The sequence below is a fragment of the Tasmannia lanceolata genome, unplaced genomic scaffold (assembly GCF_043159265.1).
Source record: "Tasmannia lanceolata isolate RefF3 unplaced genomic scaffold, GAP_Taslan_0.1 ptg000002l, whole genome shotgun sequence".
NCBI classification, from domain to species: domain Eukaryota; kingdom Viridiplantae; phylum Streptophyta; class Magnoliopsida; order Canellales; family Winteraceae; genus Tasmannia; species Tasmannia lanceolata.
Genome location: NW_027518679.1, coordinates 27530806 through 27548847, shown reverse-complemented (window position 1 = coordinate 27548847; position 18042 = coordinate 27530806). Strand labels below are relative to the sequence as shown.

The following is an 18042-nucleotide window of genomic DNA, read 5'->3' as shown; positions in this document are numbered from 1 at the left end:
GCCAAAAATTACTTGGTTGAAGTGAAAAATGTGTTTCCAGTAACATTCGTCGTTGTGTTTTTCGCTTCGACTAAATTTTTTTAGGCTTCGAATAACTGGTTTTTTTGCTTCGACTAACATGTTTTTGGCTGCGACTAAAACTTTTGATTTCCAGTAACATTCGGAACTTTTTCGTCTTTGACTAATATATTTTAGCTTCGAGAAATATTTGTTGGCTTCGACTATCACGTTTTGGGCTTCGACTAAATTCTTTTTTCGCTTTGACTAACACATTTTAGCTTTGACTAAAAATTTTAGCTTCGATAAATACTTTTTGGCTTCGACTAACGTTTTTTTGGCTTCAAGTAACTTTTTCTGGCTTTGAGTAATTGTTTTTTGGCATCGACTAGTTTTTTGGCTTAAGTAAATTTTTTGGCTTCGAGTAAATTTTTGTTTGTCTTCAATTAACATTTTTTGGCTTCGATTAACCTTTTTTTGGCTTCAACTAGCATTATTTTTGGCTTCGACTATCATTTTTGCCTTCAAATTAATTACATTTTGCTTCGAGTACCTTGCTTTGCCTCATCTACCAATTTTCACTTCTTATTTTGGCTTCAAGTGACTCATTTTGGATTCTCACATGAGCTGGTCAGATCAAATTATGGAAGCATTATTCATATTCTTCGAGAAAGAGAACTATGTCGAAATGGAGATGATTCATTTCTTCGGTTATTTTGGGCGTTCGGTCATTCTATACTTTCTTTCAATCGTTCACTTAGACCACTTGTTTTGCTTGATGGGACACATCTACGAGGCAAGTACCATGCCATTTTGTTGGTTGCATGTGGTGTAGATGGAGACGGTGGGTTATTTCCAATATCATTTGTTGTCGTCGAAAATGAGAATGACGATAGTTGGAATTGGTTTTTAACACACTTTCGTCATCTCAACGAACTCATACCTATGGTGCTACCAAACTCATACCATAGCTTTTGCATGCGTCATCTTAGCGCTAACTTTTACGACAAATTTAAGGATGACATGCTTTATGCGTATTTCTGGGCTGCTGCAAAGGCGTTGCGTGAGAGCCATTTTAGAGATGAAATGGACAAAATTAAAGCAAGGAATGAACGTGCACACAAATATATAATTGAACATTGGCCAAAGGAACATTGGGCAAGTTGCTATTTCCAGGGCAGTAGGTATGATTTGTTGACAACGAATAGATCATAATGCTTCAATGCATTTTTAAAGGATGCGAGGACATTGCCGATTGCATCGTTGGTAGAACATATTCGATGGAAAATATCTGACTTCTTCCAGCATCGTCGGAAGATGGGTCATCAGTGGAAGACAAAGTTGACTCCAAACGCAGAGACCCGTTTAGATTTTTCACGTCGTAAAGGTCGTCACCATATAGCACGCCCGATTGGGCAGTATTTATTTGAAGTACTGTCGTCAACAAATGTTGATATCGTGGACTTAGAGAAGAAAATTTGTACATGTGGTGTATTCCATACAATTGGACTACCATGCTCACATGCAATGGCAGCCATAACCAAGAGGAATTATGATGAATATGATTTCTGCCAACCATGGTTTCTCACCGAGAAGTATCGGGACACTTATGAAGAGGTGGTGCTACCTACATTAGATCGATCGCAGTGGCAGGTTCCTCCCCACTCTTTGATGATTGTATCACCCCCACACCCCAAAAGGCCAACTGGAAGACCTCGTTCAAGAAGGACCAAGCGAGAACTGCAAGTTGGTGTACTTCATAATTGCAGTACATGTGGCCAACTAGGCCATAATAAAAGGTCATGTAAAAATCCTCCCAAACAAACTCAACAAGTCAACCAGAGTCCCTTTGGGCCATCTGCTCCTATGTACAACAGGTATGTGACATATACGGTTTGAATTACTATATAGAGAGCCTTTTGATCAGAAATTCAAATATTAATTGGTCGTTGTCATATTTTCGGCAAGTCCGGTCTCCTGTCAAGCCCCATTTTTCTAGTAGGTGCATTCGAGCAGTTATAGAAATTCTGGAAAAGCTTCCTCATGGATTCGACTACCCCCATTCTGGAAAGCTTCCTTTTGAACTAGCAACACTATGAGGCGTTGTGGCTGCAAGAAGTGCGCTGGCTAGGCCCATCAATTGCCATAAACATTTGCCATTTTTTTGTTTTAAATGTTTATGTAAAACCTCTTAAGTTTTTTTGTGGCTTTTGCTCCAGACTTTACTATTGAAGATAGTATTTAATGGCTTCCAAATTGCTTGGTCGAAGCAAAAAAAAAAACTTGGTCGAAGCAAAAATTGATTCCAGTAACATTCGCAGTTGTGTTTTTCGCTTCGAGTAAATTTTTTAGGCTTCGAATAACTGCTATTCTTCTTTTCAATGCAAAAACAGGTACTCGAAGCGAAAACAGGTTATTCGAAGCCAAAAAAATACTTGGTCGAAGCCAAAAAACATGTTGGTCGAAGCCAAAAATGTGTCTAGTAACATTCGCATTTGTGTTTTTCGCTTCAATTAAATTTTTTAGGCTTCGAATAACTTTTTTTCTCATTCTCGATACAAAAACAAGTACTCGAGTCGAAAAAAGGTTATTCGAAGCCAAAAAAGTGTTTCTAGTAGCATTCGCCGTTGTGTTTTTCGCTTCGACTAAATTTTTTTAGGCTTTGAATAACTGTTTTTTTGCTTCAGACGGTGGTAAACATCACCTACCTTGGACCTAAGACTCTTGCAATCGAAACAGGGTAGTTCTACAAATTCTAGCATAAAGATTTTGTCCTCTCTGAAAATAACTAATCATTTGATGTCCATTGGATAGCACAAAAATGATAAACATATGACTTTGCCATAGCATCTCTTTTAGAAGTTTAGAAGTTAAGAGAGGTAGTGGAGTTTTCCATTAGCCACAGTAACACAACAAAAAATTATCCAATGGGGTTTCTCAACATGTCTATAAGCCAATTTCTCCTTCTCATCTTCCCATTCTATTTTCTTCCTCTGCTCACATGACGATATAAACACCAATAGATCGGTGCTCTTGGCTTTCAAGAAAGGCATAGTTGTTATCTTCAGAATCCCTCACAAGACTTCTCTATACGTGAGCAAAAACCAGCTAGAAGGTGAAATTCCATCCTCTATTTTACAACTGCAATAATTCAAATAAGTACCCAGCATAAAAATTAAGTCATGAAAGATACTTATATCTGCAGTGTTCAAAATGAAAGAAAAAAGGCAAATTCCAGGGTTTTTTTTTTTACCTATGAATGCTTGTAAAATCAACTACGCTGGTAATTGTAAAAAAAAACCTTTGAATACCCTAAAAAATGAGAGAGAGAGAGAGAGAGAGAGAGAGAGAGAGAGAGAGAGAGAGAGAGAGAGAGAGAAGGAGATGATGTAAGATGGAGTTTTGAAAAAAAAAATAGAAATATATATATATATATATATATATATATATATATATATATATATATATATATATATATATATAAAGAGAGAGAGAGAGAGAGAGAGAGAGAGAGAAGGAGATGATGTAAGATGGAGTTTTGAAAAAATAAAAAATAAAAATATATATATATATATATATATATATATATATATATATATATATATATAGAGAGAGAGAGAGAGAGAGAGAGAGAGAGAGAGAGAGAGAATGAGATTTCAGACTTACCTTCTTATGTATTAGTGTATTACCGGAGAAAAGAGTAGGTTTCGTCGGAGAAGAAGAAGCACTTCAACTAGGTTAAAAACAGGGTTCGAACAAAATGGGTAAAACTAAAACTGTAAAAAGAAGAAGGGAAGAAGAATAAATATATTGAGGGGTATTTTGGTCCTAAAATTTTAATTTTTTTGAAAATGACATTTTTATGTCAATAATGCAACTCTCCGACACGTAACATTAAATAACCCTAAAATATTCAAATGAGAGAGAGAGAGAGAGAGAGAGAGAGAGAGAGAGAGAGAGAGAGAGAGAGAGAGAGAGATGTCTTGTACCTCACCCAAAGCAAAGGTCATGCAAGGGATGCCTCTAAGCACTCATTTCTTCTCATGTTGGTGGCAGCCTTTTAAAGGCAAGCTGTTCTATTTCATGTTTATCTTCTCTTCTTTTCATTTGAGTCATACAAATAACATGAGGGCAGGGCATGCTTTCAAGGTCATGGTAAAAAAAACATGATTCGATAGTGGAAAATGATACTCTCACCCCCTTTTCTAGCCTTTCACCCCCTTTTGTTTATCTTTTCCTTAAAAATAAAAACTGCATTTTCACCTACTTTTGTTTGTTTTTTTTTTCATTTTCAAGAAACGAGAAGTAGAATGCGTGGAAATGCTGAGAAAGAGGGTGGAAATATAATTTTCCCTTCGGTAGCTTGGTTGAAATCTTAAATTTTTATTTCCCATCACTTCATAGTTTAGGATTTGAAAAGTTCTAAGAAGACAATGGCTGTTTGGCATTTTCCTAGTTGCCACTTTTTGGACCCACATGTGTTGCATGGACATAATTGGGCCGTTGATCTGATAGGCAGTTAAAGTGTGGCCAAGTTCCATCGGCCTCACACTTATTATTTGGAAATGATAAATGCGCCCATTTTCATCACCTGGGACCAAAATTTCGGTTTCGGTACCGGTTTCGGACCTTGAAATTTTGAAATTTCGGTTGAAATCTGGTAAAAAAAAAAACAATATTTTATTCATTATTAAATTTCGGCCAAAATTTCGGCGATATATTAAATTAATATTAAAAAAACAGATTTTTTGTGTTCGGCCAAAATTCCGAAATTTCAGCCGAAATAAATGACCATTTCAGTTTTGTGTGGTTTCGGTGTCGGTCTCCACCGAAATCCGAAATTTCGGATTTCAGTCGAAATTTAAAACCATGCTTGGGACAACCAGCTACATTGTACGTGGCAATCGGGTCACTTCATTCCTTCAAATGTGGAGTACATCAGCCCCTTTGCAGCCATAGATACACTGCAGCTGGGGGTATCTCCAGTTATCTGATTGAGGGAACAAAAGGATATATTTCTGATTTTTCGGGGTTAATTTTTGCCAACTTTACAAGTTAGTGGGCTCATTTTCATGACTTTTTATATGGTGTGTGGCGGTATAGTCCAGAATTTTTCAAAAAAGTAATGTGCTACCAATTCCATATGGTGATCCAAACCGTTCATTTATATGATCACAACCCCGGATCTATAGAGGTTTGCATAATGTGCAGTCCCTCAATAGATCGGAGGGTTAGGATCATCCTATGGAAATGATTTTTTTTTTGTAGCACCACACCTATTTACATTGTGGCCCAGTAAATGACGGTTTGGATCGCCCTATGAAGTGGGCCCTACAGTACTTTTTGAAAAATACTGCACTATACGGCTACACACATTTAAAAAAAATCTCCATTTTCATAGCAACTTTCCTTTCTAATTCTAGGGTTTTATGGGTTTGCTTGATTTCCCAAAATAGACCTAGTGACGTGCCAAACCAATTCTTTTGCCATAAATCATCTGACCAGAAAATATCTCATAAGATTTCAGGATAAGGACAAGAAGAAGAGGTGGAAATGCAGCCATTTTCATCAAAATGCAAACAAGATAGGGGTGGAAATATCATTTCCTCGATCCCCAAATACCCTTTCTTTACATACTAACATGCAAGGGACTCCCAGCTTTGGTAATCCGCCCCAATCTCCAATTTCATACATAATCAGGAGTTGTATCATGACCGTTCATTTTTGTGATATTACATCCCAAAAATGATGCATCAAATTGGGATTGGATCCACCTATGTTTGTGTCACCATCGTGTTCTTCAGATTCTACTTTCACCGTTGGATCACACTCAAAGGGTCCTAGATCCTACCTACGTTGTACATACTTATAATATTAGAAGGGCAGTCTTAAATCGACCCCCTATGTGTCTAAATCGACCCCCAGTTATAAATCGACCCCCCTAGACACATAGGGGGTCGATTTAAGATATCTGGGGGTCGATTTATCACTCGATAGACACATAGGGGGTCGATTTAAGATATCTGGGGGTCGATTTATCACTCGATAGACACATAGGGGGTCGATTTAAGATATCTGAGGTCGATTTATCACTCAATAGACACATAGGGGGTTGATTTAAGATATTTGGGGGTCGATTTATCACTCCCTTTTTAGAAAGGTAAATATAGATTCACCCCTTTTCTTCACTAGGACAGCCCCCTCTAGCTTGTTTAGGGCTAATCTTTTGCACATGAGGGGCTAACCCAAGTAAAAAAAGTGACGAATATATCATTTCCCTTCTAGAAAATGTTAAAAATAGGGAGATGATAAATTGGAACGTCGCACCCCTTTTAACGTGAATTGACGTCAAAAGTCTGCCACAATTCGTGTTACAAGAGGTGCGATTCATCCTAGAAGGGTGCGAATTTACTGTCACCCTAAAAAAATTCTGTAATATATTTGTGTTTCTCAATCCATTATCTATATGACTGAGAAATTATATGACTAGTCTAATGATAGAATGAAGGTTGCCCTTGTAAAAACCAACTTCAAGGGCGCCACCATTGGTCAATTTCAGCAAAAGTCAAAGCCGTACCAAATTGACCAATGAGGGAGCCCTTGAATTTGGTTTTTGCAAGGGCGCCCTTCATTCTATCATTCCTCAAAATTTAATTAAGTAAAATAAAACTTGTAAGAGCATCTGGGCCCCATTCGTTTCGGACTGTGACAACCGATGGTGAGAGCCCAGCGGATTTTGGCCCATATGCGTACATGTACTTGGATATAGTGTGTAGTCATATTAGGAAATGAAAGGTAATCGGGTCAATTAGGGTCAAAATTGAACTATTTCTGATCTTTCGGGCTTAGATTTTGCAAATTTTGTAGGTTCTCAATTTTCATATAATCTTCCTTCTATTTATGGTGTTTATCGGTTTGTTGGGTTTTCCAAAAAAGAATGCATGCTGTTTACACAATCCATACTAAAACTAGATTATTCCCCCATCAAATTGATGCTTCAACCCCCTCTAGTGTATTTATGACTACTCTTTTTACACTAGAGGGGGCTGTCCCAAGGAGGGTGGTATTGAATCCAATTTTAGCAAAAGACAAAAAAAGGGGCTCAAATATCATTTTCCCCATTCCACAATCTCCATATAACATGGCTGGGGTTTAGCACGACCGTCCATTGTTGATATATTAAATCGTCCAAATGATCATAGCCATTCAATTAACAGACTTCTACTAAGTATATCTTACTAGTGGGAATTGCTAGCGTCCATCGCAAAAGGCATTTCGCAGCTGGTCTGTCGCATGTCAGACCAGCCACCTTGCGAATGGAGACTCCACTCACGAGGTGGTTGGTCTGACATGCGGCTGACCTCCATTCACGAGGTGGCTAGTCTGACATGCGACAGACCAGCTGCGAAATGCCTTTTGCGATGGACCTTAGCAAATCCACTCACTAGTTGGTTTTTTTTTTTTTTTTTTGGGGGGGGGGGGGGGTGGGGAATTGAATGGGTAGGATCATCTAATATTAAATTCATTTTCCATGGAATTTTTTTTCCATGATTGATATGGGCTCACTTGCTTTGATTTTTAAGACACGAATTTTCAAGTAAAACCAAGTCCCATTGATATATTTTGCCTTGATATGACAAAAATAAGATCTACGGCTGAAAATGGACGATTAAGAAAGAAGAAGGGTGCAATTATCATTAATGTTCTTGAGAATAGGGCGGAGTACCAACTTCAGTAGTCCCACGACCGTGCATAATTGTGATTTCAAGAAGGCATATTTACCTTGAAATTGATATTGCCACCCACTTCCTTTTATTATTTTACGACCATCTACGTAATCTACTAGCATTTCATTGGTTGGAACAACTCATAAATAGACGTCTAGCCAATGAGAAAATTACAAATCATAGAGATTACTATCAAAAGTACTAAAATAATGGGTGGCAATACCAAACAATTGGGACCATTTTATAATTTTAGTAAGAAATAGGGACTTTTTCGTCCTTTTACTTTCCATATTTAGCCATTCGGACTCCAAGCTCGATTTAAATCAAGTTTACTATTGTAAAAATCATCTTTTTATTTTCTCTTTTCAACTCTCTACAGACTATAAAGCTTCAGCCTAAGAGCTCTTATTTTCTCAGCAATGGCGATTTTCAGAGAATCCCCTCTTCTTCTAGGTCTCGTCGTTTTTTCTGTTTTCTCATTCGTATCTGCCAAAGTTTTCTTTGAAGAACGCTTTGAAGGTACAGAAATCACCAAAATTTATAAAGATGTCTCTTTTTTTTGTCATTTTATTGTCTTTTTAGGTGCATTTTCATATTTCTAGGGTTTTTAGGTTTTTTCAGAGAGCGATCTGTGGTTTTTTTTTGATACGGTAGATTGATTTCGTTCCCTTTTTAGCTGCATTATCTTATTTTTAGGGGTTTTCAGAAAGCGATCTATGGTTTTGTTGATCCGGTAGATTGATTTCGGTTTTTTAGCAGTTCTTGCTTGAATCCGATTTGTGTTTTTGTTGATTCATTATATTGATTATATTGTTTTAGCAGTTCGATCATCAAAATTTCCAATCTCTCATTATTTTTGTATTTTTATTGCCTTTTTAAGTGCGTGTTCATATTTTTAGGGTTTTACAGAAAGCAATCTGTGGTTTTCTTGATCCGGTATATTAATAATGTTATTTGAACGGTTAGATCACCAAAACTTCAGATCTTTCATTATTTTTAGTCATTTTATTTCCTTTTTAGGCACATTTTCATATTTTTAGGGTTTCTAGTGTTTTTCAGAAAGCGATCTGTGGTTTCGTTGATCCGTTAGATTAATTTCTTTGTTTTAGCAGTTCGGGATCTAATCTGCTTTGTACACATCATTACTGTTTTTTGTCATTTTATTGCCTTTTTAGGCGCATTTCTATATTTCTAGGGTTTTTAGGGTTCTCAGAGAGCGATCTGTGATACGGTGGATTAATTTCCTTGTTTAAGCAGTTCGTGCCTAATCTCATTTTATTGCCCTTTTTAGCTGCATTTTCATATTTTTAGGGTTTTTAGGGGTTTTCAGAAACCAATCTGTGGTTTTGTTGATCCGGTAAATTAATTTTGTTGTTTTAGCAGTTCATGCCTGAATCCGCTTTGTATACCATCATTACTCTTTTTTTGTCGTTTAATTGCGTTTTTAGGGTCATTTTCATATTTTTAGGGTTTTCAGAAACCTTTGAAGGTACGGAGATCACCAAAATTTCTAAAGTCTCTTTTTTTTTTTAACACTTTATTGTATTTTTAGGTGCATTTCTTTATTTCTAGGGTTTTTAGGGTTTTTCGGAGAGCGATCTGTGGTTTTGTTGATATGGTAGATTGATTTAGTTGGTTTTGTTGATACGGTAGATTAATTTAGTTGTTTAAGCAGTTCGTCCTCGAATCTCATTTAATTCCCCTTTTTAGGTGCATTTTCATATTTTTAGGGTTTTTAGGATTTTTCAGAGAGCGATTTGTGGTTTTGTTGAACCGGTAGATTAATTTCGTTGTTTTAGCAGTTCGTGCGTGAATCTGCTTTGTATGCTATCATTATTTTTTTTTTCATTTAATTACCTTTTCAGGTGCAATTTATATTTTTAGGGTTTTTGATAGAGCTATCTGTGGTTTTCTTGATTCAGTAGATTAATTTCGGTTTTTCAGCTGATCATGTTCGAATCTGCTGTGTATACTATCATTACTCTTTTCTGTCATTTAATTGTCTTTAGTTGCATTTTCATATTTTTAGGGTTTCTAGGGTTTTTCAGAAAGCGATCTGTGGTATTCTTGAGCCAGTATATTTTTTTTAGTTGTTTTAGAAGTTAGTGTTCGAATCTGTTTCTTATACTATCATTACTCTTATCTGTCATTTAATTGCCTTTTTAGGTGTATTTTCATATTTTTAGGGTTTCTATGGTTTTTCAGAAAGCGATCTGTGTTTTTATTGATCCGGTAGATTAGTTTTGTTCTTTTAGCACTTCGTGCTCAAATCTGCCTTGCATGCTATACTTTTTTAATCTATTCCTTGTATTTTTTTTTAATTAATGTTGAAGTTCGAGGAGAACTGAGATGATATTTGATCTTTCATGAATAGATCTATGTTGTTTATCCGATTGAAATACGTTTTTTCTTTTTTATTTATTTTCACGCTTAAATGTTTGAAAAATTGGAGTTTTTTCTGTTCTTAAAAGATGATGAGAGCTCTTTAATAGAATTGTATGTAGTTGTTGTGATTTTTTGCCTTTCCGTGTATTGGTATCGATGGTTGCCTAAATCTTGTTTGAACTTACATTCTATCTCTTTCAGCAATGCTTATGGAAAGTTGATGGCTTTGGTGTTTTTATTTAATTTTTACCATGTTTTAAGTCTTAATAATCAAACCAAATCTGCGATTGACGTTGAGTCCAGTTGGGTTGGGTAAGTCTGTAATGAGTCAAGCAGAAATGGAGCCTTCTTAGTTTTTTTGGGTCCTAGCTGACTAGAGTGGCATCATACAGTACTTGAATTTCTCGAATTTCAGCAACGATGAAGAAAACTAAGGAACTTAGAAAGCTAGTTTTGTTCTTATCTTAGTTTAAATTCGCCGCTACATCAGAAAGGTATTCAAATCCTAGTTCATTGGTTTCATTCGCCCTTTAGGCGCTATTTGGATTGCAGGAAAAACATTTCTCGTGGAAATACCTTTCATAGGAAAATTGATTCGCCTCCACGATTTAGAGGGATGCCATTATAAAACTTTAACTGCCGTGGTACAAGTTTTTTTTTTTCTTTTTGTAACGAAACAATGGAAAACTAAGAAATTTTGGAAATGTTTTTCTTCTCCTAACTTTTCCATAAAATTCCTGCAATCCAAACAGGGACACAGTGTTCGACCTTATTAGCATGTTGTGTCATACTTGGTACGGAGAACTCTTTTGTTTCTAATACTATATAGTATAAACAGACCTTATGAAAGGTGGGCATTTTCTTATCCCTTTTCTGGAGCCTTATAAATAGATCCACATCCATTTGTTGGGCCATGTAACTTGGGCTAGTCGTTCTCTAGAAGTTTTGATATTATTGAGTATAGGTGATACCAACCCTTTTTTTTAGTCAGGGGACACCAGAAAGAACTTTTTGGCTTAGAAATTCATCTTCCTTTTCATTGTTACTTATCCTCATTTGCACCCTTCTCGATTTCAATGGAATCATCATTGTTCTGATGAAACAATGATTGCATCTCTTTTCTGGTCACTGAGGTTCACTGTTATCTGCGATTAATTAGTATGAATTTGGTTCTTGTGTCTTTCCAGTATACATTTTTTCTTTCATTTCTTTATGAATGTTTTATTAGCTGTATTAGATTTATTTGTACAACTTTTAATGGCTGGTAATTGTAGATGGGTGGGAAAAGCGGTGGGTGAAATCTGATTGGAAAAAAGATGAAAACATGGCTGGGGAATGGAACTACACTTCGGGTAAATGGAATGGCGACCCTAGTGATAAAGGTACTCATTTAACCCGTTAAAATCCTTCTATAATATTAAAATGGTTAATGAAATTTCACTATGTTCTTAGTTTTTTTGTTCTATAGGTGGTCAATGACTTCGTTTATCTCATTTAGCATAAATTGATTTTTATTTTTTTAATAATGCTTAGTATTTGAAACATTATAAAGTGTGTAGCTGGTTGCTTGTTGGTAAATTCGATCTTGATTCAATATAGGTATCCAAACCAGTGAAGACCACAGATTCTATGCTATCTCGGCAGAGTTCCCTGAGTTCAGTAACAAGGATAAGACATTAGTTTTTCAGTTCTCAGTTAAACATGAGCAAAAGCTTGACTGTGGAGGTGGCTACATGAAATTGCTTAGTGGTGAAGTTGATCAGAAGAAGTTTGGGGGCGAGACTCCATACAGGTAATTGACTATGTTGCCTTCATACTTCTAAGATTTTGCAGCTCATTTATTCTTTTGTTTTCCATTCAAAAAGATGATCTTTCCTTGAAAATTATAAGCATGGGGTGCTGCAGTGTTATGTTTGGACCAGATATATGTGGGTACACCACCAAAAAAGTTCATACTATTTTTTCACGCGATGGAAAGAACCACTTGATCAAGAAGGATGTTCCTTGTGAGACTGACCAGTTGACTCATGTTTATACTTTGATCGTCCAACCCGATGCTACATACACCATCCTTATTGATAATGAAGAGAAACAATCAGGGAGCTTATATACTGATTGGGACATTCTCCCGCCCAAAAAAATTAAGGATCCTGATGCCAAAAAAGTAAGACTTCCTGAATAAATGTTTTCTATAGTTTCTTCAAATCTGTCAGAGGGCATTAACTTTAATGATTGCTTATGTGTAATCAACAGCCAGACGGTTGGGATGATAAGGAGTATATTCCCGATCCTGAGGATAAGAAGCCAGAGGTAAATTTCCTCGTTAACAGAATGCTGTACATTGTTTCTATCTCAATCTCCAATTTAATTATGTCCCATTGATGGTTGTTGATGTTGCTAATTGCTTTTAAACCAATCATTATTTAACCACCTCAGGTAAATGACAGACTGTTATTTTTGTTGGCCTGTATGAATCCAAGCACTGCAAAAATTTCGGACCCCTTTCTTTCTTAAACAAAGAGTTTACCCTAGATAAAAAATATATATGTTGTAACTTGTAAGCCACTTGATTTCAGAAACACTACGTCTAAATTCTTCCCCACTGAGAACTCATCCCTGGTTCTTGCATGGTGTATGGTTTTCTGTCACTTAAATATTATAGAAAAAGGGCACAGGAGACTGCATTTTCTATATTATAACATGTTATTTTCCTTTGCGTCACTTCATTTATTTCTTGATTTATAATTGTGTGCATTTCGCCATCTGAAGCGGACGTCTAATATTTGCTGGTTTGCCTTATTGGTGGTTTCAATTGTTCTAGATGTATGGATTCAATCTAGCTCTACCTAAATTAAAATCTGTTACCTCGTGTATCTATTTTCTTTATATTAATGAAATCTGTTACCTCTTTTTGAAAGAAAAATTAATCCAAGTATCACGGTCTTCTTGTTCAACATCAGCTGAATTAGAATTTAGAACTGCAGATCAGAATGTTCTCCGTGCCATAATTTTCTTGCTGGAGCTTTTGTATCCATTTCAATGCTTTCACCTTCTAAAAAACATGTCGTTGCTAATAGGACTTACTAACTTTTTCTGCATCCCTAGGGTTATGATGACCTTCCGCAGGAGATACCTGATCCTGATGCCAAGAAGGTAATGAATTTGAAACTTCATTCCCTATATTGTGACTGAGCCTTCATAGAATATAGGTATCTAGAGGCACGCTAATTTTTTGAGTGGGATGCTTAAATTTCTCCACTGTTGACAGACTTTTTTCTTTCATGTGGTTGCTGCAGCCAGAAGACTGGGATGATGAAGAAGATGGTGAATGGACGGCCCCAACCATCCCAAATCCTGAATACCATGGACCATGGAAACCAAAGGTTTGAAACTTGTAGTGGCAATTCAGAACAATTAATTCAATATTAGGAGCTGCAATTTTATTGATCAACATTTATCTGCTGACAGGAAATAAAGAACCCCAATTATAGTGGGAAATGGAAGAGACCAATGATCGACAATCCAGGTTATTGGCGATGTTGCATTTATGGTTTATATTATTCACATTTTTATAGCCATCTCTCCTCTTTGTATTGTATGCTGTGTAAACTTGTCATGGTTCAATGCTGCAGACTTCAAGGACGATCCAGATGTTTATGTTTACCCCAATTTGAAATATGTAGCCATCGAGTTGTGGCAGGTAAATCTGTATGACTATAACTATATGACTGCTCTTATCTTTTTTCTTTTTTTTTAATGGTAGATTGCCCTTATCTTCTGTAGATAGTAATTCGGTAATTCCTCAAATGTCCATGCCAGGTAAAATCAGGAACCCTGTTTAACAATGTTTTAGTTTGCGATGATCCGGAATATGCAAAGCAACTGGCTGAAGAAACATGGGGAAAGCACAAGGATGTATGTGTCCTTCTTATGTTTCATTTTTTTATCTTTTCAAAGAGTTGAACTGGTAATTTCATCTTGAAATCTTGGATTTCACAGGCTGAGAAGGCAGCATTTGATGAAGAAGAGAAAAAGAGAGAAGAGGAGGTATGTTCCTGGCTAAACTTCATTACTCAATTTTTTGTTTGTACATGGCTGAGAGCAAGGTTTTAAATTTCGACCGAAATCTTAAATTTTGGGTTTTGGTTGAGACCGAAACTGAAATGGGGTAAACTCGAAACGTTACAAAATTTCGAGTGAAATTTTGAAATTTCATTTTTCCCCAAATTTAAGTAATAACACCAAAAAATCTGGGCCTTATTCATTATTTAATACTATCACGAAATTTCAGGGATTTGGCCGAGGGGATGAAATATTACGTTATGTGATTTCGGGAGGTTTTGTCAGAAATTTCAAAAATTTCGGAGCATTCCTAAAATGAAATTTAAAACCTTGGCTGAGAGGTAGCATTGGGCAACATATGATATATAAATAAACCACTGCACAAACCATATATATAGCTACCTAGATTATGTCAGTCGGGTAAAAATGTTCTTTATGAGTTTAAGAGAGAATTAACTTTAGAAAGTTAGATCTACATTGGATCTCACCTGAATCGCCCCATCTATCCTCCTGAGGAGAAGTTTGGTTGTTTTGGAAATGATAACTGCGCCCTTTTTCATCACTTGGGACACCCAGCCACAGTGTATCTATGACTGAAAAGGTGCCGATGTACTTCACATTTGAAGGAATGAAGTGACCTGATTGCCACGTACAATGCAGCTGGGTGTCGCAAGTGATGAAAAGGGGCGCATTTATCATTTCTCTTTAGTTTTCTTAGTGATATAAATATCAAGTATTTCCAGTTCACTATAGGAGGTTGTTGGATGATATCGTTGGCAGTAGTGTAAGAAGCTTAAGACAAATAGTCCAGTAGGCATACTTGAGCTACTATGGAAGTGGGCTTCCCAACCTCAATGGGTCTAGAACCCTCGGTGCCTAGGAACCAAACTTACACTATTCATATGATCTTTTTTCCATGACAATATGCTATTTGCTTGTAGCCATTGTGAAATCGTGGTGTACCTGACATGTTTTTTTGTTAATACTACCACTACTACCACAACTATACAATTACAACATATTTTGAGTTTTATCGATCCTAATAGTAAGTTTTTTCTATGAACTAAAACAGTATGTTACTTAGCCTATTAAAAATTTCAGTATATTACTTGTTATAACTAAATTATTGTGTGAAAATTAAATTTTAAAATTTGATTAAAATATTTTGACGAATCAATGAATCTTTCTTTTTCGAGATCTTCCAAATCCGACACTCAGTTACCCGTGTTGGATTCCCTTTTTTATTTTGGCTAACTGTATTGATTTTCATTACTCTTCCCTATTCTGATCCTTTTTGCAGGAAGCTAAGGCTGATCCCACTGATTCGGACGTAAGCTCTCTCAATTCATTCTCTTTTTCTTCATCGTTTCATCTCAAATCAATTTTCCAGCTGTTTAAGCATTAAACATTATCTATTTATCTTAATTCTCATTGTTGTAATCTGTGTAATCAGGACGAGAAAGATGACGCTGATGCAGAGGATGATGCTGATGCCAGTGCAGACGATGATGATGATGATGCGGATTCAGATGCAAAAGATGACAAACATGTAATGCTTTTCTTCTGCTTGTCCTTTTCCTTCATTTTTCAGTTACTGTCAATTTGCTAAATTCACATGGTAAAGAGCTTATCCTTGGTTTTTGATCCACTTCTGTTTTTGCTCATGTTTGCAGGATGAACTTTAGAGAGAGCCATTCAACAAATTAAGGGTGCAGTTTAGCCTAGAGAGAAGTTTTGGGTGTTACAGGGTCTATAAGTTTTATTTGTCGGCTGTAGGAAATTTATCTCATTGATTAGAGCAAAGCCACTCAAAACATGCTTGGCTGATCTCAATGTTGGATTGCACTTATCAATTAATAATTCATGGATAATTTAGACTCTTTCAGTATCTTGTTCCTTGTTTTGAGAAAGGATTGGAGCATCACAGAGACCTCCAAAATCTCTTTTGTTTAAAAATACTAAAAGGAAAGTCACTTTTATGCTCTTTCCTAAAACTACTAGTGGGTGCCACTTCTTCCTTGTTTAACTGATTAGGTCCATAGCACCTTGGCCTTTGATCCATCAGGCCTCATTAAGGTTTCTCTCTGCCTATAGGTAGGGCTGCAACTCGGGTCGGGCGGGTCGGGTTTTGGAGAACCCAACCCTACCCGAGAAATATCTCGGGTCCGGTTGGGTTTTTTTTTTCAGAAATCCCACGATTCCCAAACCCGCCCCTACCCATGATAAATCTCGGGTCGGGTCAGGTTTTTTCACGTTGACGCAATTTTTAAGGAAAATTCTTCTTTGGCAAGGCAACTCAACTCATAGAAGTAGAAATTACACTCACATTACACTTGAATCAACTCAACTCATAGAAGCAGAAATTACACTCACATGCAATAACAGTGGGTGTGTGGGTTTTAACTTTTAACTAACAATAGAAAAAAAATGTACATACTGAAACTTATGTTACTCGGGTTGGGTCGGGCCCCTTCAAACCCGGCTCGACCTGAGATTCATGCGGATTTTTGAATGCTCAACCCGGCTCGACCCGAAACCCATGAAACCTGAACCCAACCCACGCTATTTTCGGGTCGGGTAAAACCCGGCTCGAGTTGCAGCCCTACCTATAGGCCATGTGTTGCGGCCATGAATTTTTTTCCCATGAAATTAAAGTTTACCATGTGATAAGACAGAGGTGAGAATTGTAGCTTTTTGCTTTCCTCGTTCTCTGCAAATCCAGAAAAATCATGGTTGCCGAATACACCCTAATATCCCATTAATCAATATTATTTATTTTAGTATTTTTTTAGTTTTTTTTTTTTTTTTTTTTTTTTCCGAGAACTTTCTTGGGAATATAATATTAAACATTTCATTTTCACATTTGCATTTCTTTCTTTTAGGTAAGTGATTTTGGAACCACCATATTTTGATAATTGCACAAACAAAGTCTAATTAAAAATTAAAACTTAACAGATAATAAGACAAGATGAGTTAGGGGAAGATATCAAAACATGGGAGTGCCAACATCATCTTAAGGCTTTTTAACTTTACCTTCTAAGTTTTATATCTATCAAATAACAAGGGATTGGGTTTTTACATTTTAGCTCTTGAGAGTCGATACTTTGTTCTATAGAATGTTAGCTTGGTCACTTGCTTAATATCCGGCATTGCATTATTTTCCAACTTTTTTGTTGTATTGGAAATTCTCCTTTTGTAACATTGATGTTCATGCATCTTATGGTTATGTTTTCACTTAAATTTCTTTTGTTGGATTATGGAGAGAAACATCCATAGATTAGGGACACCCAGCAGTAGTGTATACTAAAGAGGGGCTGATGTTGGGTCGAGGGCAGGGCGGGGATTTTGTCCCGGAAGGATGCGGGGTGGGGAAGGGGAGGGGGATTCCCCACCATCCCTGCAGTGGGGAGGAGGCGGGGAGGGGGGAAATTTCCCGCAGAAGGGAAGGGGTCGGGGACCCCAACATCCGGCCCTGACCCGCCCCATTGCCAGCCCGACCCAAAAATTGCCTTTTACCATTGCTTGTAAAAGTGACTTTCTGTAGAATTGTTCTCTTACTGTTGTCTGTCGGAGGCCTTCAAGAATATACACTTCATGTGAACAATTTAGATACGGAGACATCCACTTCATTTTCTTGGAGGGCTTCAAGAACATCCACTTCATGTGAACAATTCATGATTTATAAATCTCAGTTTTGGTGAGCAGAGGTTATTATGCAGGCTGCATCTAAGATTCGATTCTTCTCATTTTATCCCAATTTCCATACCTCAAACCAATGTAAATTCTTAGGCTAGATAGCTACAAAGGTAATTACTGATCCCATACTCACAGAAATTCATGGAAAGGTTTTTCTTGTAGTGTGCTTCAAGCC

The 18042-nt window shown here is 36.6% G+C and overlaps 1 protein-coding gene and 1 long non-coding RNA gene across 2 annotated transcripts; one reads left to right on the top strand and one right to left on the bottom strand.

The window, feature by feature from the left end:
* Positions 1–2772: 2772 nt before the first annotated feature.
* On the bottom strand, positions 2773–4075 carry LOC143883415 (uncharacterized). The gene is made up of 2 exons (XR_013252381.1): positions 3987–4075; positions 2773–3138 (listed from the first exon to the last, which is right to left on the bottom strand). It is a non-coding gene; the product is annotated as an uncharacterized LOC143883415 (long non-coding RNA).
* Positions 4076–8101: 4026 nt separating this feature from the next.
* On the top strand, positions 8102–16051 carry LOC143851478 (calreticulin-like). The gene is made up of 14 exons (XM_077360964.1): positions 8102–8243; positions 11384–11491; positions 11709–11901; positions 12015–12273; positions 12363–12419; positions 13215–13262; positions 13406–13492; positions 13578–13635; positions 13742–13809; positions 13929–14024; positions 14109–14156; positions 15472–15501; positions 15625–15720; positions 15845–16051. Exons 1-14 carry the CDS (start codon positions 8144–8146, stop codon positions 15854–15856), a joined length of 1260 nt encoding a protein of 419 aa, XP_077217079.1. The 5' UTR covers positions 8102–8143; the 3' UTR covers positions 15857–16051.
* The last annotated feature ends 1991 nt before the right edge of the window (positions 16052–18042 follow it).